Source organism: Pseudonaja textilis, chromosome 3 (genome assembly GCF_049901715.1).
Source record: "Pseudonaja textilis isolate UNSWEBS1 chromosome 3, rPseTex1.2, whole genome shotgun sequence".
Lineage (NCBI taxonomy): Eukaryota > Metazoa > Chordata > Lepidosauria > Squamata > Elapidae > Pseudonaja > Pseudonaja textilis.
In genome coordinates, this window is record NC_141992.1 from 200,783,514 (window position 1) to 200,809,918 (window position 26,405).

The 26,405-nt window shown below is 60.1% G+C and overlaps 1 protein-coding gene across 11 annotated transcripts in view; it reads left to right on the plus strand.

Annotated features, from left to right (window-relative positions):
- Nucleotides 1–26,078, plus strand: part of SCRIB (scribble planar cell polarity protein) — a 37,455-nt gene extending 11,377 nt beyond the window's left edge. Inside the window, exons 9-40 of one of the 11 annotated variants that reach the window (XM_087931911.1) lie at nt 408–526; nt 643–842; nt 3,186–3,352; nt 3,446–3,576; nt 3,776–3,892; nt 4,419–4,661; nt 5,566–5,880; nt 6,453–6,515; nt 7,618–7,707; nt 7,803–7,880; nt 8,105–8,419; nt 8,603–8,683; nt 9,042–9,299; nt 9,415–9,525; nt 9,702–9,878; nt 9,972–10,088; nt 10,328–10,516; nt 10,643–10,762; nt 13,631–13,723; nt 16,097–16,156; nt 16,265–16,315; nt 16,632–16,757; nt 16,957–17,067; nt 17,161–17,211; nt 17,300–17,462; nt 17,998–18,154; nt 18,653–18,841; nt 18,948–19,087; nt 19,177–19,214; nt 19,529–19,603; nt 24,537–24,582; nt 24,950–26,078. In XM_087931911.1, the coding sequence (XP_087788037.1) occupies nt 408–526; nt 643–842; nt 3,186–3,352; nt 3,446–3,576; nt 3,776–3,892; nt 4,419–4,661; nt 5,566–5,880; nt 6,453–6,515; nt 7,618–7,707; nt 7,803–7,880; nt 8,105–8,419; nt 8,603–8,683; nt 9,042–9,299; nt 9,415–9,525; nt 9,702–9,878; nt 9,972–10,088; nt 10,328–10,516; nt 10,643–10,762; nt 13,631–13,723; nt 16,097–16,156; nt 16,265–16,315; nt 16,632–16,757; nt 16,957–17,067; nt 17,161–17,211; nt 17,300–17,462; nt 17,998–18,154; nt 18,653–18,841; nt 18,948–19,087; nt 19,177–19,214; nt 19,529–19,603; nt 24,537–24,582; nt 24,950–25,086 (4,328 nt within the window). In that variant the 3' untranslated portion in view covers nt 25,087–26,078. Of the gene's footprint in view, nt 1–407; nt 527–642; nt 843–3,185; nt 3,353–3,445; nt 3,577–3,775; nt 3,893–4,418; nt 4,662–5,565; nt 5,881–6,452; nt 6,516–7,617; nt 7,708–7,802; nt 7,881–8,104; nt 8,420–8,602; nt 8,684–9,041; nt 9,300–9,414; nt 9,526–9,701; nt 9,879–9,971; nt 10,089–10,327; nt 10,517–10,642; nt 10,763–13,630; nt 13,724–16,096; nt 16,157–16,264; nt 16,316–16,631; nt 16,758–16,956; nt 17,068–17,160; nt 17,212–17,299; nt 17,463–17,994; nt 18,155–18,652; nt 18,842–18,947; nt 19,088–19,176; nt 19,215–19,528; nt 19,604–24,536; nt 24,583–24,949 lie in introns of all 11 variants that reach the window. The other 10 variants (XM_087931915.1, XM_087931912.1, XM_087931913.1 and 7 more) reach the window with 10 other exon arrangements.
- Nucleotides 26,079–26,405: the final 327 nt, after the last annotated feature.

Consider the following 26,405-nt stretch of genomic DNA (forward strand, 5'->3'; position numbering starts at 1 on the left):
CTATCTTGCTGGCATTGTTATTGTTTGTACCGTTTGTCTCGGCTGCACTTTCCTGCTAAAGGCGCATAAGATGCTTAAGTGCCAGGATGGGAGCATAGAAGCGCCCTGGGGGCCAATCAGTTACGGCTTCTGTTCTTCTGCCCTCGGACGCCCAAGTGGACGTCCATTCTTCTGCCCTTGGACGCCTTTCCTTGAGGAGAGGAGCACTGGGGAAGGGCTGCTCCAGGAAGCGGCTGGGCCGCTTCCGGCTCCTCTACTCCCAGATAATGGCTCCGTTGTTAATCCCCGTGAACCATGCGAATGGCACCGCCGTTCTGAGGGAGGGATTGCCATCGCCTCCTGCAGAGCCCAGCCTGGAGCCTCCCCGGCTGCGCAGGGTCACCTGTCCTCTTTTGACCTTTGCTCAGGCCAGCTGAAGCAACTCTCCATCCTGAAGGTGGACCAGAACCGTCTCACCGAGGTGACCGAGGCCATCGGGGACTGTGCAAACCTGTCGGAGCTTATCCTCACCGAGAACTTGCTACAGGTGGGTGTGCAAGCGGGCTGTGCCTGCTCTGTGCCTTAGGTAGCCTCTCTCTAGGTGGGCTAGCCGGTCTGCCAAGAGTGGCGGTCTTATGCCTCCCCCGGATGCTCTGCTCTCAGACCCTCCCCAGGTCTCTGGGGAAACTCGCCAAGCTGACCAACCTCAACGTGGACCGGAATCGCCTGACGGTGCTTCCAGCAGAGATTGGGGGCTGCAGCAGCCTGAACGTCCTCTCCCTTCGAGACAACCGCCTGGAATTGCTGCCCCCGGAGCTTGCTGGCACCACTGAGCTGCACGTCCTGGACGTAGCAGGCAACCGGTACGGCTGGGGTGGGGAAGTGGGGAGCAGGAGGGAAGACGTTCAGGCTTGGTTCAGAACTGGCGCCCAGGGCACACGCACAGCCCCCCTCGTGAGCCGCCCCCCCCCTCGGTGTGTGTGTCCGCCTTGTTTCCAGGAGGGCCTGGAGGTGGCTAAAGAGGGCAACCTTTTGCCAGTGACTGGGCAGAGAGCCTCTCTCGGACATGCCGTAAAACGTATCGATTTCATGCTTAGAATGAAACAGCCCATCGTCACCTGAAATCCAATCAGTGAGTGAAAATCTCAGGAGCAATTAGCAATTAGCCTCGCAGCCTGAGTATAAACAAGAGCCACGCGGGTAAGCCAGACAGGTTGTCCTTGACTTACAACTGTTTGTTCCACAACCCTTCAGAATTCTGGCATGGCTGAGCGAAGGGACACCCGAGCCCCTTCCGAAGTTCCAGGCGTTGCAGCGTCCCTTCGCGATGAAAACGTAGCCTCTTTGCAGCGCTCCTGCTCTTAAGACGGCAGGAGCTCTGCAAGTCTCCCCCCCTCCGCGGGCCTCATCTGGCTAGGCCCACTGGCTAGGAGCCTCCCTCCCACCCACCACCCACCCCGTCCTGGCCCTCTCCCGGGGCCCGGCTGCGTGGGTGCACTGGCCGCCTTCCCCCTCTGTGCAGCTGCTGACAAGCATGCTCAGCCGACGTGAAGCACAGCCACGGTGGGACCCTAGCCCTTGTGACGTTTCCCAAAGGAGTGTGATGACCCGTAGTCTCTCAAAATAACCCCAAACCCAAAACATACATTAAAGTCCAGTAATGCCTCCAACTTAACTTCACTGTTTTATTAGGCACAGTTTAAAGTCACAAATATAATGAGGCAAAAAGAAAACCAAAACAAACCGCATTGACGAGAGTTCTGAAGCAAGCCGAGATAATTAATCATACATTCCAGAAAGATAACCGAGGAGAGTCCATGGGAAGAACGCCAGCAAAGATAAACCTCTTTCAAAGTAAAACACTAAACTTTGACTCAAGCAATTCTGACTGCGCAGTTACAAACTTATATACATAGTTCCCACCTGCAAGCCACGAGGAGGATCATGGTAATCTCCTCTTGAGTAGACCTCGCTTTTCCCTGATCCTCTCCTCCCTGCGTGACCTAGGATGGATAGGGGATGGGCCTGGATCCTCCTCTGACTGCCCAGCCGGCCTCTGCCCTTCCCCAGCCTCCTCAACCACCTCTGGAGCCACACTCCCACTCCCTGTTGGCTGTTCCTCCTCTTCCTCAGAGTCAGTCTCCGCCAGGGGCATGACAAGGAGAAAGAGCCCCACGCCGTGGCAAGGGCTGGCACTCGTCCTACAAGGTTTCTTGTCAGCCTTCGGGAAAGGCCTGAGGGCTGCCCTTCCTCCAGGGCGGCTCTGGAGCTGCCATCTCTTTTTCCGCTCACTCCTGCTTTCCTGCAGGGCTGGCTGAATTAGCAGGCAGAGAAGCATCCACTGGCACTCCTCTGCCCTGGAAGGGCCCAGGGCCAAGGGTAGGCCTCTGCTGGTCAGAGCTCCCTCCGTTGTCCACAATTGGTTGCTCTCCTCCCAAAGGCGTAGCTCCCTGGCCTGCGAAGGCTGCCCGAGGACAGTCTCTCTGGGACGGGGTATCAGCTCGAAGCTGGTGGTAGCAATCCTACTTCCCAACCTATGTTCCATGGAATAGCAGGAGGTCCCCGGAGAGGCTGTTCGCTCGTGGATGCACCTGTTTTTATTGCTAGAGCTGAAAACGAAACAGCCCACAGCCTGCAATAAAAATGTTTGAAAACCTCAGATAAAGATATTTCTTCCAGCCTACTTAGAAAAGCTGGACATAAGTGAACAAGTAGATGGAAAAGAAATTGGTCTGAGGGTGTAGAATATAAATTTCTCCTCCCTGTTGACGACTGGGAAAAATATTTCGTTGGATTGTTTGTTTAATGAATTGTAATGAACAGGACACTTTTGCCATGCAGCTCAGAGTAAATGAAGTCATCAGCGCAATAGTAATGCAGATAGTCCTTGGCTTCCGGTCACTACATAAGCTAAGTGATCCGGTCATTAAGTGAGTCACCACAGGACCATGCCTGATGTTACGGCCATTTGTGCCGCAGGGACAAGTGCATTACAGGGCTTCCTCCCCTGACTTGGCTCCTGGGAAGCTCACTTTGCCCAGAGCTCTCCCAGCCCCCCCCCCCAAAAAAAAAAAGTGTAGGGGGAAAAGTCAGAGGAGATGCCCTCCCCATTTAAGGTGGCAGCTTTTGGACGCGGGACGGACACACAAACGCACGCACACGCACACAAAGGGAGGCTCCTCCCTGACGGCTCTCCATGGATGCAGGCTGCAGCACTTGCCCTTCGCCCTGACCAACCTGCACCTGAAGGCCCTCTGGCTGGCAGAGAACCAGTCGCAGCCCATGCTCAAGTTCCAGACCGAGGAGGATGAGAAGACGGGGGAGAAAGTGCTCACCTGCTACCTGCTGCCCCAGCAGCCGTCTGCCAGCTCAGGTAAAGGAGCTGTGGCGGGACCCAGCCTCTCCAGGGGCGTGGGGCAGCCCACCTCGCCCTCACTTCCAGCACCCCTCCTGGTCTCCCCTGCAGAGAACCTCCTGCAGAACAGCCTGGACGAGAGCTGGGCGGAGGCCAACCCCAACCGGATCAGCGTGATCCAGTTTCTGGAGGACTCCCAAATGGAGGAGGAGGAGGAGGAGGAAGCCGGCACTGAGAAGAGGGTAATGGCTGAAGGAGAGTGGAAGGACTGGACAGCGGGGGTGGGGGTGGGGGGAACCGGCTTCCCCAGCCTGGCTGGCAGGGAGGGGCAGCTGATCCGCCTGCTTCCTGGAGGGAGCAGCCGGAGCCTTGGAGGGGGCCTTGCCATGCCCTCACCTGCCTGCTTCTCCGCCCCCTCCCCCACCCCTGTGGTTTTGGCAGGGGCTGCAGCGCAGAGCCACTCCGCACCCCAGCGAGCTGAAGTCCATGAAGAAAGGGATGGAAGTGCGGCGCAGCGAGGCCTCTGTGGCAGCAAGGCGAGACTCCGCTAACTCTGAGGTGGGCATCGGTGGCTTCTGCCAGCGGTCAGGTGGCCTAGCAAAGAGGTGCCCGCTTGGCCCTGGTTCACATGCGCCCTGACCTCCGCACCAGCCTGGTCTCTTGGAGAGGAGTCCAAAGAGGGCAGCTCCTGGGCCTTGGCACTCCTTCCTCTCCTTGCCTTGTGCTTCAGAGGGGCGGTTTTAAATGGGGGGTTTAGTGAGGAGAGTGGGGGCCTCAACAATTGACCCTTGGGGGGGGGGGAGGCTGTCATTCAGCTGAGGGCCATGTTCAGACTGGGCCAGGCCAGGTGGTTCTGTAGCAGATAGGGTGACATTTGGGCGCTGCAGCTGCAAAGCACCCTGCCAGGACCCCCAATTATTCTCTCCGGATCCCGGAAAGGCGTCGGTGGTTTGGGAAGAGCGGCCTTGGGTCGCAGTCCCCAGCTTTGCTCCCGCCCAGGGGAGGTGGGCGAGGGGAGCCTCCCAGTGACTCTGATTCTGGCGGGGATGTGCCCAGGTCCTCAACTGGCTCCCCTCCCACACAGGGCAAGAGGCTAAGTGCTGCCTCCAACCACAGCGAAGACTCTCACGTCTCTGGTAGCACCCTCTCTGCCAGTGGAGGCCCAGAGGAGGGGCGAGAGGCGCCACAGCCAGAGGGCGCGGCAGAGGCTCAGCTGGAGGGAGGGCGGAAGCTGGTGGCCGGGGAAAAGGCGCCCCCAGAGGAGGGGGCCACGCTGGAGGAGACGGCGGGGGACCAGGAGGAGGAGCCGGAGTTGGACTACTCTGAGGTAGGAGTCGGGAGGCCTGCCAGGCAGCTCCCCCAAAGGCCCCGGGCCCCGGTCTCTTTCCCCGCCGTGCCTGAGGCCGCTGACCCGAGCTTTCCGGGGCCTTTTGGACAAGGAAGGCACCTCACCGGCTTCTCCCCGAAAGCCTCTTGGCAGCCCAAGGGTGGAGCGGAGCGGGCGAAGGAAGGGCAGCGGGTCAAGCAGAGGCCCAGGCGCTGGAGGCCATGATGTTGGGAGGTTCTGGTGGTTCTGGCCCGTTGCTCTTCCGTGAGCCTGGTGGCAACACAGCTTTTTTGGAGACCTTAGGGATGAAAAAGTCACAACACCCAGCAGTCATTTTGTCCTTAGTTTTTCTGTGCTCGTAATTCCTGGGTTTGGTTGGCATTTTCCTTTTTATTAACCCTCAATTTCTATAAGCTGCCCAGAGCCCAGCTTGGTTTCAGGCAACCGGATGCATTTTGCCAAGAGGGAAAAGCTCAGAAGCTTAGCTGGGTGTTCGGCCCAGCCGGCCCCTCCCTCTCTCCCTCCCCACAGCTGGCAGCAGAGCTGGCAAGGAGAGCCGGGTGGTTGCGGGGGGCCCCCGGCTGCCCCTGCCCGGCTCCTCCGAGTCCTTTCCCTGCCTCTTCCGCACAAGCGGAGGGGCTGCCCTCCGGAGAGCGATGGAGAGGAGGGGCCAGCCCGGTCTCCTTTCCTGGAGGGCCCTTTGCCAAGAGCCACCGTCCGTCCTACAGCCAAGACCTCGGGGCTGACGAGGGGGAAACCTCCCCAGGCGAGGGGTGCATGCGTGGCTTCCTCAAGCCGCCCAGAGGGGTTGCCTGGCGGGCAGGGCAGCCCTGTGTTTCCCCCCATGGCCTGGGAGGGGCCGGCCTGACCCTCCCTGCCTTGGCGGGTGGTGGTCTCTTTGCAGCCCACGGTGCACTTTGCGGAAGACACCCTGGTTCGCAGTGAGGACGAGGACGAGGAGGCCCCCCCATTCCCCACGGGAAAGCAGCGGCTGATCCGCAAGGACACGCCCCACTACAAGAAGCACTTCCGGATTGCTCAGTTGCCCCACCCGGAGGCGGTGGTGGCCCTCCTGCAGGGCTTTGGGGCCAGTGGGGGCCCCCAGGAGGAGGAGGAGGAGGAGAAGCCGGAGGAGCAGGAGGAGGCCCTGGAGCAGGCAGCATGGGGCCAGGCAGAGGTGGCCAGCGAGGGGGGCCCAGCGGTCCCCCCCTCGATCAAGGTGAGGGCCTTCCGGGGAGGGGGACTGATGGGCGGAGGCTGGGAGGGAGACCCGGGCCTTCTCCCTGCCAGGCCGGCAGGGTCACCCGCTCCACTGCCTGGAAATGGCAAAAGCACCTGGCCACGCTCGGTGCTCCCCCCGCAGCCCCCCGGAGGGCGGGGGCGTCCGAGGTGGACCGCAGGTGGGGTTTTGGCTGCTCATCGCTCTCTCTCCCCCCGGGGAGTCCCTGGCGCAGGAGCCCTCCAGGGTCCCAGACCCAGAGCGGCCTGGCTTCCGGTTGCCTGCAGCTGCCTCTGGTACCTGCAGCTCTTCGCCTGGCCTTGCCAAGAGGGGCAGCGAAGGGCCTTTCCCAGGGTCGGGGTGGGGGAATGGGACAGGGAGGAGGAGGAGGAGGAGCCCCCGCCCGCCCGCTCTTGCTCTCTCCCCGCCTTCTCTCTCTCTGGTGGGGTCTCTCGGTTCTGGGTGGGGTCTGCCTGCTTGCCTGCCTGCCTGCCTGCCTGCCTCTCCCCGGTGGTGGTCTGGGGCTTCCCCACTAATCTGCCCTCGGCCTCTGCCGGTTGCTGTCCTAACAGGGGGTGTCGTTTGACCAAGCCAATAATCTGCTGATTGAGCCCGCGCGCATTGAGGAGGAAGAGGTCTGTACCGCCCCGCTGGGTGGGTTTGTCTCTCTCCCTGGTCCAGCCACAGGTGGTGCAGGGGTGGCTCCTGGACCACCCTGCCCGCTGGCAGCTCCTCCTTCCCAGCCCCCTCCTCTCCTCTGCCTGAGCTGGGAGGGGGCTCACGGAGCCCCTCAGGGAAGAAAGGGCCCGGAGGGGGCAGAAAGCTGACGGGGGCGGCCCCTTCTCGGAGGCGGCGGCTCTGGGACCATCCTTGGGCCCAGCATTTTGGAGCTGCTTTGGGTGCCCGCAGAGACAAGGCGGCTTTGCGTCATCCCTAAGAGGGATCCGTGGTGGCCCCTGGGCTCCTTGCACTGCTGCTCCCTGTGGCCTGGCGCCCACTGCGGCCAGACAGCCCTTCCTCCCCCCTCCCCCGCTGCTCCCTCTTCCTCTCACGCCTGGTGCAGCGTTGGTGGCTGGGCTTCTGCCTCTGGCCTCCCTCCTGCGTTCGGAAAAGGGGGGGTCAGAATGGCTGCTCCACTTGAGCCCCTGGGCTGAGGCTCTGATCCCCCCGCTTTCCTGTCTCTGCCCCTCTGCTTCCCTTCTCGCCCTGCCGGGTCCTCTGGGGAGCTGCTGGCTTCCTGGGCGGGGGGGCTCTGGGCCTCTTCTGGGAAGGGGGGGTCCTGGGGGGAGTTTTGCTCATTGTTCCTGGTTGCCACAGATGAGTGTGCACAGGTGCGGGGGGAGGCAACGAGAGCAGCCTGTGACAGGTGTGCTGGTCTCTGGCTGGCTGGCTTGGCTTCTGTCCCTCTAGGGCTGCCCCCCCCCCAGGCCTCCCCCTTCAGTTCCTCTGCTCCCTAGTGGGGCTCCTACCGCAGTGAGGCCGGGGGGCTGTTTCCCAGCCAGTCGTGCCCCCCGTCCTCACAGCCAGCCTCCTCCCTGGCCCCTCTGCCGTCACCCCTGCCCAGGCAAGGCTCCTCCCTGGCTGCCTCTCTGGAGGAGGAGGCTTCCCAGGCGAAGATTCCCCAGGAAGCAGGTGGGCCCCCTGGGCGGTGGGTCCTCTGGCCAACCCAGGACGAGGGCAGGCCCCCCCCTCCCTTGCACCCATCGTCCCCGTCCACCCCCTCTGCTTGGTTTCCAGCTGGCTCTGACGATCGTGCGGCAGACAGGCGGCCTGGGCATCAGCATTGCGGGGGGCAAAGGCTCCACCCCCTACAAGGGGGACGATGAGGTGAGAGTCGGGGCAGCCCTTCAGGGGTGGGGGGCTCTGGGGTGGCTGTTGGGACAGTCCCCAGAGACTTCTCCCCCTTCTCCCCCCCACCCCAGGGCGTCTTCATCTCCCGGGTGTCAGAGGAGGGCCCTGCAGCACAGGCCGGGGTGCGCGTGGGGGACAAGCTCCTGGAGGTAGGATCATGGGGGCAGCCGCGGTGCTGGGGGCAGCGGTGCTGGCCGGCTGTTCCTCCTGCTAGCAGGACAGGGATGCCTGCCTTGGCCAAAGGGCTGTGGGGCTGGTGGCCACTCCATCCCAGCAGCCACTGCCTGCTCTGCCCTGCTGGTCCCTGGCCCAGCCGCCTGGAGGTCCTGAGCTTTGGGGGCCATTCGTTCAGGGGGCTCTCCCTGCCCCTCAGGTGAACGGGGTGTCCCTGCACGGCGCTGAGCATCACGTGGCGGTGGAAGCCCTGCGGGGCTCGGGCAGCAGCGTCTCCATGACGGTTCTGCGGGAGCGGATGGTGGAACCTGAGAACGCCATCACGGTGACACCGCTGCGGCCTGAAGACGATTACAGCCCGCGGGAATGGCGTGGAGGGCTGCTCTTGGCCGCAGGGGCCAAGGACGCCACCCAGACCGAACGACTCTCAGCCTGCCTGGTGCGGAACGAGCGGGGCCTGGGCTTCAGCATTGCCGGGGGCAAGGGCTCCACCCCGTACCGGCCAGGGGACACGGTGAGACGAGAGCGGGGGGGGAGCCCTTTCCTGCTGGTGATACTTGACCCTCCCCCCCCCTTGTTCCCCTGGAGGATTACTTCTGGGTCCCGCTGACGTGGGCATGTTCCCAGTGGGCGGAGGCCCCCACTTCCACTCCCTCGAATGGGGAGACCCCCCCTTGATCCGGCCCTTCCTTCCCAGGGGATCTTCATCTCCCGGATTGCGGACGGAGGGGCTGCCCACCGGGAAGGGACGCTGCAAGTGGGCGACAGGGTGATCTTGGTGAGCAAAAGGGCCGGAGAGGTGGAGGGACCCCCCCGCTGGACGCTCGGAAAAAGCTCCGTCGGCTGAGCCAGTCTCTCCTGACCCCCACCCCATGTAGAGCTCCTTCCTTCCCCTGCCCCACAGCCATGCTGGGGAAGGGAGCCCCAGACGGCCTCGTCAGTGCCAGCTTCCGTCTCCCTGCGCCCCCACACCTTCCCTGCTAGATGGGGTGACTTCCCTGTCCCCCCACAGCTCAGGTGCCCCCCACCTCCATGAGTGAGCCGCTGGGAGGCAGCATAGAACCGGCTCCCTTCTGGAACCCCGAGCCTGCCTTTGCCCCTCCCCCTCTGCTAACGCTCATTTGCCGCCCTTTTAGATCAACGGGGTGGACATGACGGAAGCCCGGCACGATCAGGCTGTAGCCCTGCTGACCGCCTCCCCGCCCACCATTGCTCTGCTGGTAGAAAGAGAGGCGGCACCCCAAGAGAAGGACCTGCCCGTGGGGCCACGAGGGCCCCTGGCCTCCTCGCCACCGCCTCTGCCTCCCCAAGGAGAGACCCTGCTGGAGGAGGCGGCAGTGTGCCGCCCCAGGAGCCAGCTGCCCGAAGGCACGGAGAGCCAGTACCCCACCGAGGTGGGTGGCCGGGGCTGCTCTGGGCTGGCACGGGCCTCTGGGCTCCCTCCCCCACCGGGAGAGGAGGCAGCTGGCCCCCCAGTGACCGCACGGAATCCCCGGCCTGTGCTTGCAGGAGGTTTGCCTGGTCAAGGCCGGGGGGCCCCTTGGCCTCAGCATCGTAGGAGGCAGTGACCACTCCAGCCACCCCTTCGGCATCCACGAGCCGGGAGTCTTCATTTCCAAGGTAGAAGCGCTGGCCGCCCCTCTTCTCCCCCCCACCCCCCACCGGGTGCTCAGGCGCCCAGCAGAAGGGCGCCGTTTTCCTCCCCCCCCCCCAGGAGAGTGGAGAGGGCTGCGGGGGGCTGGGGCCCGCTTTAGGGGCTCTCCGGCAGAACTGCCTCCCTGCTGCCCCTTGTGCAGGTCATTCCACACGGCCTGGCCTCCCGCGGCGGCCTGCGTGTGGGAGACCGGATCCTGGAGGTGAACGGCCTCGATCTGCGCCAGGCAACCCACCAGGAGGCCGTCAGCGCTCTGCTCTGCAGCAGCCCGGAGCTGCGGATGGTGGTTAGGCGAGACCCTCCCCCGCCTGGAATGGAGGTAGGGAAGCTCTGGCCCCATTTGGTCGAGGCCAGAGAGCCTCCTCGGCCCCACAGAGTGCCCCCCAAGACGCCCGTTTGTGTGTCCTGGCAGGAGATTTGCATTGAAAAGAGGCCTGGAGAGAAACTGGGCATCAGCATCCGAGGCGGCGCCAAGGGCCACGCGGGGAACCCCTTCGACCCCACCGACGAGGGGATCTTCATCTCCAAGGTACTGGGAGGGGGGAGGCAGCAGCAGAGGGGACCCCTCTCTTTCCCCCCAGGCAACCCAGAGCTTTGCGCCCACTTGGTTTGTTCCCAGCGTGTCCCAACGGGGCAGGTCAGCCCCTGGACCCGAAGCAGCAGCCCTCCCCTCCTCCCCCTGGAGCAAGGGGGTCTTCTGAGGGATCCCCGGGGGGGCATGGGGGGACGGTCACACCGGCACCGTCCCACTTCCTGGGTGCCTTTCAGGTCAGCTCTGCTGGGGCAGCGGCCCGCGATGGCCGGCTGAGGACAGGCTTGCGCATCCTGGAGGTGAACCAGCAGAGCCTGCTGGGCATGACCCACGCGGAGGCTGTCCAGGTCCTGCGGGCCGTGGGGGACCGGCTGTTGGTGCTGGTTTGCGAGGGCTTTGACCCCAAAGCCATGGCTGCCCTTGAGGTGGGTGGCCGCTCGGTTGGTGCCCTGGCACGCCCCTCCTCCCCCACATGGCCCGGCCCTTTCCCAGGGAAGGGTGCCCCGCCCTCTGGCGGAGCCTGCCCTGACAGCCCTTCCTCCCCTCTCCAGCTGTCTCCCGGAATCATCGCCAACCCTTTTGCGGCCGGCATGGGGCGCAAGAACAGCCTGGAGAGCATCTCATCCATCGACCGGGACCTCAGCCCGGAGGAGGCGGACCTTCTGCAGAAGGCAAGGGCGGGAAAGGGGCCGCTGGGGGGGCAGGGGGCCCCTCGGGGTCCATCCATGGGAGGGGCGGAAGTGGCAGCCGTCACCCTCGGCCTCCCTGGCCCCTCACTGGTCTTGGGCTGCTGGCCCCTCCCTCTGTGCGCGGAAGCCACCACCACTCCGCCCAAGGCTCCAACGGCTGCTGCTCTTGGGCCAGGCGCTCCCCCAGGCGCTCCCCCCTCAGGGTGGGTCGGGGGGCTCTTTCCACTCAAAGAGGGGAGTGGGTGGGCCCCGGCTGTCCGCATGGCTGGAGGAGCAGAGGCCGAGGGAGGCTCGGGGGGAGGAGGAAGGCAGCTCTGCTTCCCTTCAGTTCCCGCTTGGCCTTCTGTCTCCTTCCTGGGGGGGGGGGCGACTTTTGATGAGGCACCATCCCCCTTCCAGGCAGCTTAAATTGCCGCCAACGTCATCGTTGCCACCAAGGCAAAAAGGGAGAAGTGCACACACTCACTCACCACACAGTCCGTCTCCTTTCGTCTTTTTTCCCCAGATCCCCCAGTCTTGTGACTTTTCCTTCAGGGCCAACCCCGATCATTTTGTTTGCTAGTTTTGCGCCTTCTTCTTAAGCGGGGAGGGTGGGTGGTATTGTGTGTTGCTGCCGCTGCTGCTGCTGCTGCTGCTAATCCCCAGGGTTGCTGCCTGCTTCTCTCCGGAGGATGATCCAAAGGGTTTCCAAAGCCACCGTAGGAAGCGCACAAGAGAGAGCAGAGGACCACGGGGGGTAAAAGGGGGAGACAAGGGCTGGCCTGCCAGCGGGATGGTCCTTACCGAGAAGCAGCTGTGGGCAAGGCAGAGGGGCAGGCCTGGCCTTCTGCCGAGCAGACCTGCCGGGGTGAGGCCTACAGGGCCGGGGGAGGGGTCTTTCCTTTCCACCTTCCCTCCCGGGTGGTCTTCTGCGAGGGGCTCTGCTGTCTTCTGCCCCCTTTGCCCCCTCAGCCCTACCCCATTTCCTGCTTTTGAATGCTTGGCATCTCCTCCAGCCGGCGGCATCCTGGGGACAGTCCTGGCGGGGCCTGCCAGGTCCCTGGCGCTGCTGGAGAGGCTGCTTGTGCCTTTCTGCAGCCCGAAGGCCGGTGAGGGCAGAGAGCTGCCCTGAGCTGGTGCCCCCGGCTGAGGCCCCGTGATTTGCCACCCCTGGGGCCTCTCTCTTGCCGGTGGAGTTTGGCCAAGCGGGTTTCCGGCCACTTATCCCCGTTGCCAGCACCGGCTGTGCTCAGCATCTGGGGACCGGAGTTCTCTTCTGCGGGAGGCACTGCTGGAGCCCTGGGGCTGCGGGCAGAGGAGGATCCGGACTTGGAGGCACGGAGCCCTTGAGCACAGACAGGGCAGCCGCGTTCAAGTCCCTCAAGGGAAGCCGCAGGGAGGATGCTTCCCAGCTCCAGGGACAGAAATGGCTGGATTGCTTGCAGGCCCAGGCTGTCCTTCCCTTAGCGGCCATGGAGTCTGGCAATGACCGTTGCGAGTCAGGATGGCTGGTGGTTTTACGACCTTTATATGCCAGGGCCGTGGTCATTAAGCAAAACCCATTGTTTGCTATGGGGATTTTGTTTCCAGGAAACAGAATTAAATAGTTTCCAGGAAAAAAACATCGTAAATAGCAGTCAGGTGATCGGCATCAATGGGATCTGATTGCTGAGTGCCCCAAATATGGACACTAGACTGAGCCTGGGGGGCGGAGAGGTTCTCGGGACAACCAGCTAAATAGGAGCCAGCCGTGTGCAGCAGCAGCAGCAGCAGCCAAAAAGCCAGTGCAATCCTAAGCTGCATCAACAGAGGGATACAATCGAGATCCAGGGAGGTACTAACACCACTCTATAAAGCCTTAGTAAGGCCACACCTAGAGTACTGAGTCCAGTTTTGGTCACCACACTATAGAAAAGAGGTTGAGACTCTGGAAAAAGTGCAGAGAAGAGCAACCAGGATGATGAGGGGACTGGAGGCTAAAAGATACGATGAATGGTTGCAGGAACTGGGCCTGGCTAGTCTAGGGAAGAGAAGGACCAGGGGAGACAATGCTTGAAGGGCTGCCACAGAGAGGAAGAAAGGGGTCAAACTATTCTCCAAGGCACCCGAAGGCCAGACGAGGAACAATGGATGGAAACTGAACCAGGAGAGATTCAGCCTGGAAATGAGATATTTTTGGACAGGGAGAACAATCAACCGATGGAACAGAAGTTGCCTTCGGAGGTTGTGGGAGCTTCATCCCTGGAAGTTTTCTAGAAGAGACTGGACTGCCCTCTCTCAGAAGTGGTGTAGGGTCTCCTGCTTGGGAAGGGGGTTGGACTAGATGACCTCCAAGGTCCCTTTCAACTCTGTTAATCTCTAATGTCATAAATTGGGAACAGCTGCATAAGTAGAGGAGGTCTGTCATAACTTGGAATGGTTGCCAAGCGACCACTTACTCCAGAACAAACATCTGGAAAGAGTTGGAATTCAGAGGGATTTTGGATGAGTGAAAAGCAAACCCTCCTTCTGCGTTTTCCCAATTTTACAGGGAATTTTAAGTAAAACAGGTGACTATTTTGGTCCCCAAATGCCCCCAAAGCTCCTCCACCCATGACTTTTGGTCGTTCTTCTGTTGGCTTGCGGTCACAGGAGGCTTAAAAATGACCCCCCCCCCCATTTTGCTGCCAATATGGTGCTTTTTGGGGGGGGATAACCCAGAAGGGAAATGAGGGGAGGGGCTGGGGGGTGGGCTGGGATGAAGAGCTGTTGCCCTGAGGCCTCTGTGGGGCTGCCCGAGGCTGGGGGCTCCTCCCTGGCCACTGTTTGCTGGGTCTGCTTGCGCCCTGCGAGCTCAGAGCCAACCCTGACCCTCCCTATTTCCTTCTCTAGGAGGGGGTCAGCACAGAGCCCCTGCAGCTGGATTACCGGACGTTGGCAGCCCTGCCCAGCAACAGCAGCCGTCTCCAGAAAGGGCCCCGCAGCGTGAGTGACAGGGTGGGCCCCTTTGGGCCGGGGGGGGGCGGAAGCCTGCCCTGGCTGTGGGTGCGGATGTTGTCAAGTTTGCCCCCGGCTTTGCCTCTGTTTGACTGGCATGGAAGGGGCTGCCAGCCACAGCCAGAGGAGCTGTTCCCTCTGCTGGGGGCCCTTGGGGGGGGTTGTTGCCCCTGGCTGGCAGAAGGGGGCAGGCCCTGGAGTCCGTTTCCAAGCAGAGGAGGAGGAGGAGGAGGCCTCCTGCCTTGGCGTCTCTCTCTGCCACCAACTTTGCCCCCCCAGTGGAGCAGGAAGTGGGGGAAAGGGGGGGGGCATGGCTCAGGAGTTCAGGGGGGCTGTGGGGGTAGGGGACTCAGCCCTTTGGCAGAAGCAGGGTCAGGGCTGTGGTGGCCCAGACTTGTATCCCCTGGAGGGCCCAGGGAGGGCTGGGGGGCCTGGAACCAGGATGGGCCCTGCGTGCTTGCCAGCCTTCCCTGTATCCTGGGTGGCAGGCAAGGCGGCCTCCGCTCTGGCCCTCTTCCGCCCGGTCCCCGGCCGGAGCTTTTCACGGGGCCACCTTCGGCGTTCCTCCCTCCCACCCACTTCTCTTCTTGCCAGTTTCTGCTTGGTGAGATGGAAAAGGACAGGTGGCCGCTTCCCCTGCTGGACGTCCCCATGGCTCAGGCTCCCTCCTTGGACGTGGGGCAGGCGGGTGGCGCCAAGGCGGTGCTTTCAGAGAAGCAGAACTTGGTGGACTCCCAGCCCATCCCTTTCAGCGCCAACCCCTTTGTGTTGGCCGGTCGGCAGGGCCCGGCGTGCCTGGGGGGGCTGCCCCTTGGCTATGGCCGGGGGGCACTGCTGAAGACCAGCCTCTACTCCAAGGCAGGCGGCCGTGTGGCCGAGCAACTGGCGTGGCGTGGCGTGGCGTGGCGTGGCGTGGCGGGATCCCGCATGGTGCTGCCTCTTTTGCTGTGGCTCCATGTGGGGAGAAGGGGGAGCTAAGGCTGGCCTTGCCACAGGGGTCCCCCTCAAAAGGGAGGGGAATCTTCCCAGGGAGAGGCTCCCTTCGGGGTGGTCTCACCTCTTAAACTCCAGCTTCAGCTCTGCTGATTTGCTTTTCTAAGGAGTGTGTGTGTGTGTGTGTGTGTGTGTGTGTGTTTAACTTTGTATGGTACTGATTTTAGTTTTTGCTAAGTAAGGACTTTGCAAAATGCAACAATGAACCAAACCACCCCAAAGCCGACCTGGGTAACAAGGCAACCGAGAAGGAGCCCAAGAGCTCCTCCGTTCAGAGGCATTGAGGGGGCTGCCCAGACCAGCCGCCTGCCAGTGCTGTGGGTCCATAGGCTGTGGAGGCTGGACCACTGAGTTACTGATCAGCGGGTAAAGTCCAAATTTCTAGGATCTAGATTTAGAACACATTGACCTCTACGAAGGTTCTGTCTCTGAACCAGAACATATAAAGTAGCACCCAATCAGTTAAAACAAAAAACCCCACCAGAACCCACTCGAGGAACGTTCCCTCCGGTTTCTTTGCCTCTACCGCTCTCCAGCGTGGCCAGGAAGGGGCCTCCGGAGCCTCCTTCAAAGACCAGGAAGTCCCTGGAGCACTGCTGGCTGAATTAAGTTGCACAAAGCTGACTTACTAGGGTTGGTTAAGAGCTATCAAAGACAAGGTTTTCTCTACGACTCTTTCTCCCTTCCTCTCCCTTTTCTTTCTCTGTCTCCCTCTCCCTTCCCCCCCTTCTCTCCCCTCTCCCTCTCACTCCCCCCTTCTCTCCCCTCTCCCTTTCCCTCTCACGCTCTCCCCCTTCTCCCTCCTCCCCTCTCTGTTTCAGCTCTTCCAATGGTGCCCCCATCAGCAGGGGATCTCAGTCCAGCCCTGCCTGCCTTCTTTCCGGCCCTCTTTGCATCGTGGTGGGCCTGAAACAGGATAATTCAGTCCTGGTTGTTTGTGCCCCGTTTGCTTTCCTGGCTGCCTGAGACATCGGCTCCCACCGGTTCCCCTCCCGCCCTGCTTCTTCCGTGCCCATTTCCACAGCTGGTGGCACGGAAGGCCTTCCCCGCAGGGTTCTGATTTCGGCATTGAACGCACGGACGTAGAAGACCTGCACAGATAGTCCTCGACTTTATGACGGGTTATTTAACAGACATTCAGAATTACAATGCCCAGGAACAAGTGCTGTAAAGCATCACTGGCTAATGTAAAAGGTTGAGCCGCCCGCCGTCCTTTACAAATTAGCGCAGCCGGGTCTTGGGTAGGCAAATGCTTTGGGGAGCTCAGGGACCCCCCCTGAGATCTCCAAGGGGAGGCAGCTCCCCTCCACCCTCCGCAGTTGGGGGAGGGGTGTCCGTCCTCAGGGCCACCGCCTCCTTCTCTTGCAGGGGGGCCTGGTAGTGGGGGAAGCCGAGTCCGCCCAGCGGGAGCCTCCCAGCAGCCAGCAGGTAGGGAGACTCTGCGGGGAGGCCCGGTCTGTGCCAGTTGCTCCTGGCAGCCGGTCAGACTCTCTTTCTCTCTCCGCTTCCGCTTTCTCTGGCCTGGTCATTCTCCAGTGCTTGGCCCCGTCCCAGCCCTTCTGCCTGGTGGGCAAAGAGACGCGTTTTGTAAGTGCCCCTCGGTTGCTGCCCTCTGCCTCCCCCCACCCCGGCTTCTCGGTCCTGCGACCTCAAGCGGTCAATGGGCAGCGTGGGGAGGGGTGGCTTCCAGGGCCCGAGCAGCCCGTGCAGAGGGTCAGCCCTGGAATCCAGAGGCAGGAACGGCTGTTTCTGGGATCCCCTCTCGGCGGTGTTCTCGTGTGGCGGTCCCCCCGCCTCTGCCTGCCCTGAGGTGCTCTTGGCTTCCGTGTGCTCCGGGCAGCTCTCTGCTGGGCACAAGGCCAGGCTGCCCTCTGACCTGCTTCTCCCTCTGGGGGGCGTACAGACCAAGCCTGGGAGAATTCAGCCAGTCTCTCGCCTACGCCTGACCTCGGCCCTGGGCCCCGTGGAGGGGCAGGACAGTCCCAGCCCTTTTCAGCAGCCTGAGCTGGCCTCTAGCCCCAACGGTCTGGTGAGTGCTCAGGGAGACGCCCCCGTTCTTGGCCTGCCGGCCTGCCCCATGCCGTCTTGGTGGGGCCTGTCCACTTGGAGAGGCAGGGTGCAGGCATCGTGGGGGTCGCACCAGAGCCCAGGCAGCCTCTGGCGGGGTCTTCCTGAGCCTTGGTGGCCCTCCTCGGCCAGTCAGTTGCCTTTCCCGGCTCTCCCCATAGCCTCGGCAGTCCAGACCCCTCTCACCAAGTGAGGACCTCGCTCTCAGCGCCAAGCAGGCGTACAAGGCCTTGGCTGCCGTCCCAGGATCGCAGCTGCCGTTGGAGCCGGAGGTGAGGCAAGCTGGGCCTGGGCCCCGGGGGAAGGCCGTGGGCCCGACCTGTGCCGTGCTCATCCCACGCCCTGCCCCGTTCCTCCTCCCCCAGGAGCTGCCGGGCCAGAGTGATCCTGATCAGGGGCCCCCTGTCTCTTCCGAGGTAAGGCGCAGGGGAATGGGGAGCGGCCTCAGGGCAGGGTGCCTGAGCCCAGCTGACTCCATGCCACCTCTGTGTCCCTGCTCCACAGAGCCAGTGGGTGGGCCGCCCGCACAGCCCGGAGCAGCGGACCTTCCGCGAGAGGCAGAAGTACTTTGAGCTGGAGCTGAAGCAGCCGCTGCCTGCCGGGAAGCCCCTGAAGCGAGTCTCGCTGGTTGGGGAGGAAGACCTGAAGAAAATGAAGGAGGAGGAAGGTGGGGCCCGTGGTGGGGTGGGGTCCTTCTGGCCGGCTGCTGCTAGAGGTGGGCCCCCCACTCCTTGGGCAGGAGGCCCAGCACAGTCCTGGCAGCTGAGGGGCTGCGCCAACTGCTTCCATGCCACCCCCCACCCCGGAGTCCCTGGGGAAAAGCAGGCTTTGGCTGCTGCCCTTGCTGGATCAGCACCCGGGGGGGCGAGGGCCGCTGTGGGGCTCGGACCCGGCATCTACAGCCGGCCCTTTGGGAGCTGCTCTCGAAGAGGAGGAGGAGGAGGAGGAGGACTAGCAGGGAGGGGAGAAGCCCAGCGACTCCCGTTTGGTCTGGGGTGCTTCTCCGTTGGGCTTGTGTGATGTGTTGGGTTGCTCTCTCAAGTGCCTCCCTACCGAGGGGGCAGCCTTGGTCCCCACCCCGTCCAGCTGCTGTTCCTTGGGGGCAGTTCAGAGCACCTCCTCGTCCAAGGGGCTCCCTGCTTTGACACACACACACACACACACACACACACACACACAGACACCGGCCTCTTTCTCAGCAGCTCGGAAACTCCAGCAGAAGCGAGTCCAGCTGCTGGAGGAGGAGGAGGAGGAGGAAGAGGAGGAGCAAAGCCGGGGCCCCCCCTCCAGCATCTTCATCGAGGGCGTTGAGTACCGAGTTGAGAAGCAGAACGGGAACAGCCTCCCGCCATCCGCCTGGTGAGCTCATTTCCCAGCCATTGCCTCAGAAGTGCCTGGAGGGAGCCCCAGAGCAGGGCTGCCCCCTTTCCCTTGGAGGCCCTGGGCTGGAGAGGTCCTTGCCAGGCTGCTCCGGCATAAGGGGCTGCCACATCAGGGCGAGCAGCAGCACAAGCCCCCGTGGTGTGCCCAGCCCAGTGCCGGTTCCTGGGCTCCGTCCCCCTTCTCTGCCTCTTGCTGGGGAGGGTGGGGGCATCCTGGAAATCCGTTCTGTGCTTTTGGTGCCAGTGGAGTGTTGTCTGGAAGACCTCTGGGGGGGCCCTGCCTGTGGCCAGCCCTCCTTTGCACCTTTCCAGACTTCTGGACCCCAATGGCCCCCGAGGAGGAGGAGGCTACGCAGAGGACAGCTCGGCCCCCAGGCAGCTCTTTCCTCCTCCGGGGGTGGGAGGGGTAAGCAGGGGTGTAGGAGCGGAGAAGGGCCCCCTGCTGGGTTGAGCCTTGGCAAACTTCCTCTGACAGGATGAGTCCCATCTGCGCCAGAGGGGTGGAGCTGGGGGTGCCGGTCCGGACAGCCAAAGCCGAACGTCGGCATCAGGAGCGCCTGCGAGTGCAGAGCCCCGAGCTGCTGGCCACCCCGGAGAAGGAGCTCTCCCCAGCCGAGCGCCGAGCCCTGGAGGCGGAGAAGCGGGCCATGTGGCGAGCAGCACGGTAGGTGGGGGGGGAGTAGCTGGAGTGCCGGGGGCCACCTGGGAGCCCCGGGTCCATCCCGGGCAGGACCCACAAGGCCCCCGGCGGCTCTTTCTCCTTGTGGCAGAATGAAGTCTCTGGAGCAGGATGCCCTCAAGGCCCAGATGGTGATTGCCAAATCCAGGGAGAGCAAGAAGCGGGGCACATTGGAGCAGCTGGCAGAGTCGCCTTCCCCGGCCCCCACGCCTTCCCCCACGCCCTTGGAGGGTGAGTCTCCTCTTTGTTTGGACATTGGCACTGCGGGGGCCAGGGGCGGCCCTTGTCCCTGAAGCTCCTCTGCCCCCCCTCTTTTGCAGACGGAGCTTTCCGTGTCGCAGTTTCACCAGGCCGGCTGGTAGGAGACGCCTGCGCAGTGGAGAGGCCTCTCTTGGGGAGGCTAGGCATGGCACAGGGACTCTGGGGACCCCACCTGGAAAGGAACCTGGGGCCTTTGGCTTTCCCTCAGCCTTTTCAGCCAGGCGGAGGGGGCTGGGAGGGCACGCTGGGGTCTGGTGGGGACCCAAGCCCAAAGCAGCTGGAGGGGCAAGTGAGGCTTCCCTGGGCAGAGGCGTCACCTGCCTTCCTGGGCTCTGGTCACTCTTGTTCTCTCTCTGTCTCTGTCTCTGTCTCTGCTCCCCCCCCCCCCCCCCCCCCCGCTGGTCCTTCCAGTCTCTGCCTGAAAAGAAGTTCCTCTACAGGGAATTTGCGGCCATTCCTTCTTCCAAACCTGTATATGAAATCCAGGTACAATTTGCATGGAGCCGGGCCCGGTCAGGAAACCCCTCCCCCCCCAAGTGAGGGGGGCGGTCGAAGGCCTTCTTGCCCGCCTGGGGCCTCTGGGGTTCTCTGCAACTGGAGGTTGGCGCCCCCCACCCCCTTGGCCCTCTGCGTGCGTTCAATAAGTGGCTCCCTCACCCTCTGGCCAAGGAGCCCAGGGGGTTAATGAGGTGCTTTTGTCTGCTCCAGACCCCTCCCCATCGCCCTGGGGCTGCTGCCTCCCACTCTCCACAGGCCAAGGGGGTGACCACTTCCTCTCCCCCGGGGTCTTTTCCTTCGGCCAAGAGCAGCTCCCTTTCTCCTCGGATTTGTCCCACCTTCCTGGCTGTTTCTGAGACCATGAGTGGGGCGGGACAGGGCTCGTTGGGGGGAGGGGGGAGTCCAACAAGGCCTCCTCCTTCCTTTGGGGTCCCTGCACAGACGTCGTTCCTTGAGCCCCAAGGCCAGTTGCTGCCTTTCTCAAGCCAAGTTTTCCTTTGCTTCACCTGGTGAGCTGCGTGGGGGGGAGTGTTGACCCTCCTCCCTGTCACTTTGCGCTTCACCTGCAGGCCAACACCCCTCCGCTCCCCGGGTTCACCACTGAGTTTCTGGGGGCCACGGTGGTTAGCCAGCTCTCTGCCCCACCCCCCAGTCCAGACCATTTATGAAAGGGCTAAAAGGGACCAGTCCATCCACACCCCCAGTGGAGCTTCCCTCCCCCATCCCTATCCCTTCCCTAAATGGAGTAGCCAGGAGGGCCCCTTGGGCATCCATTGGATTCTGTTGCCTTCGATGGGGAAGATCTGCATTGGGTGGGCAGTCCGTGCCAATCAGGTGACCTTCCCCCCCCCCCGGGGTGCTCGTAGGTGGGCTCAAAGTAGGGACTCTCTCTCCCTCTTATAAAGCCAGCTCCTCTGGGAGAAAGGGGAGGGGCCCTGAGGGCCGGAGGCAGAGCTGCTCCAGCTGAGAGTCCCTGGGCTGAAGCAGCCGCATTCGGAGAGAGGTGCCGCCTTCTGTACGGATGCAGTGGGAGGAGAGGCAGCCCAAGCCCCCGGGGGGGGAGTCCCTGAGCCCCCAGCACCAGAGGCAGTTGGGGCAGCGGCTTCAGAGAAAAGCATGGCCACAGAGTGAACCTTTAAAAAAAAATTGGGTTTTTGGTATATCATTTTTTATTTTTAAATACAGTGGAACCTCAGGTTGCGAACGCTCCTGTTCGTCATTACAATAACACACATCACATCACATCATTACAATAACATTATAAATATTACAATTAAAGTTGTTAACGTTTTAGTATTTGCTCCACCATGTATATAATCCATCATCATTTAATTATTCAGTATTTTAATAATACTAATAATCATAATAATGTTATTTTAAGTGTACATAATACAATCATTTTTCAACTTCTGATCCTTTCATCTACATACTGATTTTAAAATATTATATAGGAATATGCATAATAATATTTTCCTTTCTAATTTCTACCTCTATTCTAAATCTTAATAGCACAAATCTTATATAATCTTAATAGATGTTATATCTATTTCTATCCATCATCTCTTGCTCGCTTTAGTATTTCAATTCTTGTTGATTTTTCTGCATGTTTTCCATCCTCCTCCCTTGGGATTTTGTATCTCCATGAATCATTCATATTTGATCTAAATGTCTCTACCTCTACCTCTTGCTGCCAAACCTTCACTATGCCTATCAGTGTCTGTATCCTCATTTCAGGAATGTCTATTTATCCAGTTCTTTATTTTTATCTCTTAATGTACAATCTGCCTGATCTATTTCACCCGTTTTATCTCTTCCTTCTCCTTGTCTTTTTGATTCATTCGTTTTTTATCTGCTCTGTCCTTTCTCTGTTTTGTCTATTTCCTTCTCTATTTCCCGGGGTTCCTGTTCATTTTTCATTGTCACTTGCTGAGCATTTTCTGGTCTCACAACTATATCATGTATCAAATCCTTTACCTCCCTGTGGTTCTTTGTTATAGTTTCATGAATACTTTGAAACATAAATAATATTTCTTTTTGAAATATACTTGATTTTTGCCTTTTGAAGCATTTTATCTTATTTAATATCAAAAGGTTACTCATTAATCTACCAAGGTCTCAAACTCTCAGTTGTCTATAGCACCCAAAAGCCAATATTAAAACAATTTACTCAGTCCCCAAATTATTCCTCAGGATGTACAATATTTATAGTTCTTTATAGTCCTCGACTAATCAGTTTACTCCTTCCAACTACTCCAAAAAGTCTCCCCACCTCCATTTTTCCTTCTTTCACCTCTTTATTATACAGTTATCAGTTTATACTCCTAGGTGATCCATCAGGTTTTCCCATGTCTTCATAAACCACATGATCAACTTTTTAATTTCAATGATAATTCCAGGTATTTGTAAGCCACTCTATTTAGCACTTCAAAAGTCTCAGAATTTATTCCTCCTTAGCCGTGAAACAAACAGGTATAAAACAATATGCAAAAAGACAGACTTCCAGGTGTTGTTTGTCTCCACTATTTTATTAATCCTCAGATTATTTCACGGACATTCCCAGCTTTGTAAACAAATAGTGTATATTCTTTCACCAGTAGATGGCACCATCACCTAAAATTTCAATGTTGCACCCAATCCAACATCTGAAAATCTGTTCCGATTTTCTTCATGCAATTTCTTCCAACCAAATGTTTCCCGGAATTTAAAATGCCTTTTCAAAATATTAACAATAAAATATTCAAGTCCAGTCTTTCTGTATTCAAAAATTGATATTCTCCCTTAGGTTTCACTTTCTTTCAATCTGTAATCTTTCTCTGTTCGCCGCGTTTTTACCACTTTAGAGAGCCTGTCTTTTCGGAGTTTCTTTTCTTTGGAATTAAATTTCTAGTATAGAAGTTGAAAATCACCTCACCCAGTTCCAGACCACTGTTCACAAACCACTCCAGCCAGTGGTGGGATTCAAAATTTTTACTACCAGTTCTGTGGGCGTGGGTTGGTGGGTGTGGCTATATGGTCATGTGACTGGGGGGTCAAAAGAGAGAAAGTCACTTTAACAATGCTCTTGGAGCAGGGGGTTGGACTAGATGACTTCTGAGGTCCCTTCCAGCCCTGGATTGCTGTGCTGTTTCAAAGCATTCTCTAAAGCTACATCTAGTACCAGGGTTTGTGGGCCTTCCTTCCTCTTCTTTTTCTCTCCCCCATCCATATCTCATTCACTTTCCCTTCCCTCTTTCTCCCTTCCCTTTTTTCCTTCCTCCCCTCCCCCTTTCTTTCTCCCTTCCCTTCCTCCCTCCCTGGAACCTCCTGGGAGCCAAAATGGGGCAGGGGGCACCACACCACCACCCCTGTGCCCCATTTTGGGCCTAGCAAGCCTCCCCAGAACGGCATGTGTGTGTGGAGCACACTGCACACCCACCTGTGTCCCATTTGGGGCCTAGGAGGCCTCCCTGCACCGTTTTGGCTCCCAGAAGCCAGAAGGGAGCACGTGGGGATCCCTAGGAGGGTTGAGGCAGGGTAGGGTGGGGCCAGCTGGTCGTCAGAACTACTGGTTTGATGAACCTACTGAATCCCACCCCTGGCTCCAGCACATTTTTTTCTTCGGTTGTCCCAGCTTCATGGTCGCCATAATGGCCGCCTCTCCTCTTCGTTGTTGGGTGGAAGGGAGCCACAGATCAAGCAGAGGAGCTGCCACAGTCTGCAACCTACAAAGCACCCCTCCTTTCTTTGTCACCCTTTCAGGGTGACTTTAGCCCTTTAAGGGCCTTCCAACAAGGAGGATTCAGCCTAGGTTCGAGAGCCCAGCTCCCTACAACTGTCCTGCAGTGATGGCAAGCTGGACGTCACCACAGAGTACACCTTTGAGTGGTTCCTTTGAGGTTGTCCTCCAATAAGGGAGCCCCAATTGGTTCTTCGGTGCGGGCCAAGGCCCACATTGGCAGGGGGGGCAAGATGGACGGGAAGCTTGTGCGAAGGAGGCCTTTCAGCTGCACAGAAGGAGTCCGAGGAGGCTGTCCAGCAGCTGGGTGGGAGCAGGATGGGACCCCTGGGGAAGGGACGCTGTTTTTCTGCTAGCAGGAAAGGGCCACTGGTCCCTGCCTTGAAACACTGTGTAAGTGCGTGTGTGCGCACGCACACACACACGTGACTTCAGCATCGCCTCCTGGCCACTGCCTTGGCCATTCCTGCCATTTTCTCTTGGCAGCCTCTGTGGAAGTGGTTGCCTCCTCTCCCCCCTCCCCCCCTGAGCTGAGAAGGAGGAAGTCGTCCTGGGTCTCCCAGCTAGCTTAGAGCCTTAGGCAGGACTCAAACTCACCTTCCACTCTGCCTTCTTACCCGCTACATCAGACAAGTCCTGCCGCACCTCGCCACGGATGCCGAGTGAACCTCCAGCAATGCTGGCCCCATTTGTCCCTGCCAGTTCGAGGGCAGGGATGGATGGTATGCTGGTTCAGATCTGAGGAAGTGCCCAGAGTTGTGGGTGGGCTGATTAAGGGCCCTCAAGAGGAGGAGGAGGAGGGCTGGGGGCCACGGTGGCTTCCTGGCTTCCCGAGAGCGTGGAAGGAGCTTCATTTCTGTTCCTTGTCTTGGCCCTTTCCATTCTTTTTCTTCTCTCTCTCTCTCAGCTGAGCCCCATAATGCTGGCAGAGCTAAGCAGCCATGCAAGTCATCACTTGGCTCTGGTTAGTGCCACTTGGCCCTCAGGTGCAAGAGCTGAGGCGATGGCAGCTGCCTGTTTAAACTAGCAGCCCCCTCGGACGCTTGTCCCAGCCCTGCGGCCAGCACTTACTCCCCTGCACCAAAAGCCTCCCTTTGAATCCTGCCCTCCTTGAAATATCCCCTTTCTCTGGGCAGCCCCAGCGGCGGAGGGGGTGGGGGAAGGCAGGTGGGAGGGTGGGGCCCTAATCCTCCTCTGTTCTTGCAGACTCCAGATGGGCGAGAATCCTGCAAACATCTCGGCAGCAACTCAGGTGGGTGGACAGCCTCTGCAGCCCCAGACAGCAAAGAGGGGAATGCGTGATCAAGCCATTGGGCGAGAGGATAGGGACCCCCCCGTCCCCCGGGGCTAACATGCTTAGCCAGTTCCTGACCTTGCTTGGAGAGAAGAAGGGGTGTCCGTGACTGAAGGCTGCTTCCCTGTCTGTCTGGGGGCTCAGGCCCCAGCTGCCCCCTCCTCAGCCTGCAGGCCCTGGTCCTGAGAAGAGGAGGGGGCTTCTGCAGGGTCTTCCTGCCATTCGTGCTCTGCCCTATGGAGTGAGGAGCACCCTCTGGAGGGCCACGTTCCCAGAAGGCAGTTGGCTGAAGAGCAGGTTGACGCCTCCTTTTTCCTCTCCTCAGGGCGCCAGGACTGTGGTGGGACCTCGGAGCCCCTGACGACCCACGGTCCCTCTGTGGGCCAGGAGCTGGGCCTGTTTGGTGACGAGCTCAACCTCCAGCAGGCCCAACACAGCATAGAAGCTGCCGTCCCGACATAACATGCCTGTCGTTGGAGACTGTGCGGACACTGCCAGGCCAAGGGGACAGAGCGGGGTGCTCAGCTGCTGGGCCCCTCGATGGACCATGGGGCTCTGGATCCCCTTGCAATGCGCTGGGGCAGATTGTGACAAATCAGAGATGGAGCATTGGGGGCGAGGGGAACCGAGGGGATGTGGGGTCTGTAAATAGTGGGTGGAGGACGGCCACAAAACTGTTTCCATTTGGCATCAGCTGTGGTCGCCAGAGACCTGCCAGGCGTAGCCAACCAGCAGTGGGGGCCCCGTGCCTGTCCCCCACCTTCCCTTGGGGCCCCAGCAGCACCTGCTGGCGGGGCGGGGGAACGTTTGGGCGCTGCCATGCCAGGCAGGATAGAGAAGGGTGAAGCCGAGTAGGGGCAGACTAGTGGTATTAGGCGTGGCAAGGCAGAGGTTGGGGGTTGGAGTAGTGTGTGGGGAGGGGCATGGGGGCCTCTGGTGGTCCCAGGATTGTGACTGTGGCCCCCACCGGTGCTTTGCAGCCTGGCCGGTGGAGCTGCAGGGCCATCTGGGAAGGGGGGGCTGAGGGACTTTCCTGGCACCCACCAGGCAGGCTGCCACTGTCCACGGGATGGGGGCCGTCGCTTAGGCCAAATCACTAGAGAGGCTCGTTTAAAGGGGCTGTTTGGTTTTAGGAAAGTAGCGTGGCTGGTCTCTCTCTCTCTCTCTCTCTCTCTCTCTCTCCCCTTCTCTCCCTCTCCAGCTACAAAGGCGGCTGCCTCGCCCCCACCTATTAGAGCGTTTGTTTTTAAACTAATTTTAGCATTTAAGGAGCAGCTGGGGAGTGGTCAGGCAGGGATTCAGTGGCTAACTAACTTATAGGTGCTGGGCTGTGATCCATCGCTCCTCCCCGCAGGTTATTCTGGGGGAGATCAGGACTGTAACTAGTGACATTTGTACAACCAAAGAAATCTATTTTGTGGTTCAATGACAATAAAGTTTACTTTACCTTTTAGAGCCCCGGATCCTTCCTTGACTCAGCCTATCCCCAGGGCTGTTCTCCCTCCCCCACCCCGAAATGAGGCCAACTGGGGAGGGGCTGCCTTCCAGGACAGATTGCAAAGAGCAGCTGAGCTACTTTAACCCACAAAAGGATCGAGACCCAAAGCAGTGGAGGGGCAGCAAGGGGGCAGAAACGGGGGTGTCTGAGCATGGGCAGAACAGGCGAGGCCTTGGCAATGACCTTTCCGTATTGGCTGGTGGTCTGGGACCCCGACGTGCAGGAGGACGGGAGCTCCCTTCCCTGCTCCGACTGGCTCCCTCCCCTGTGGGCCTTCGGGAGG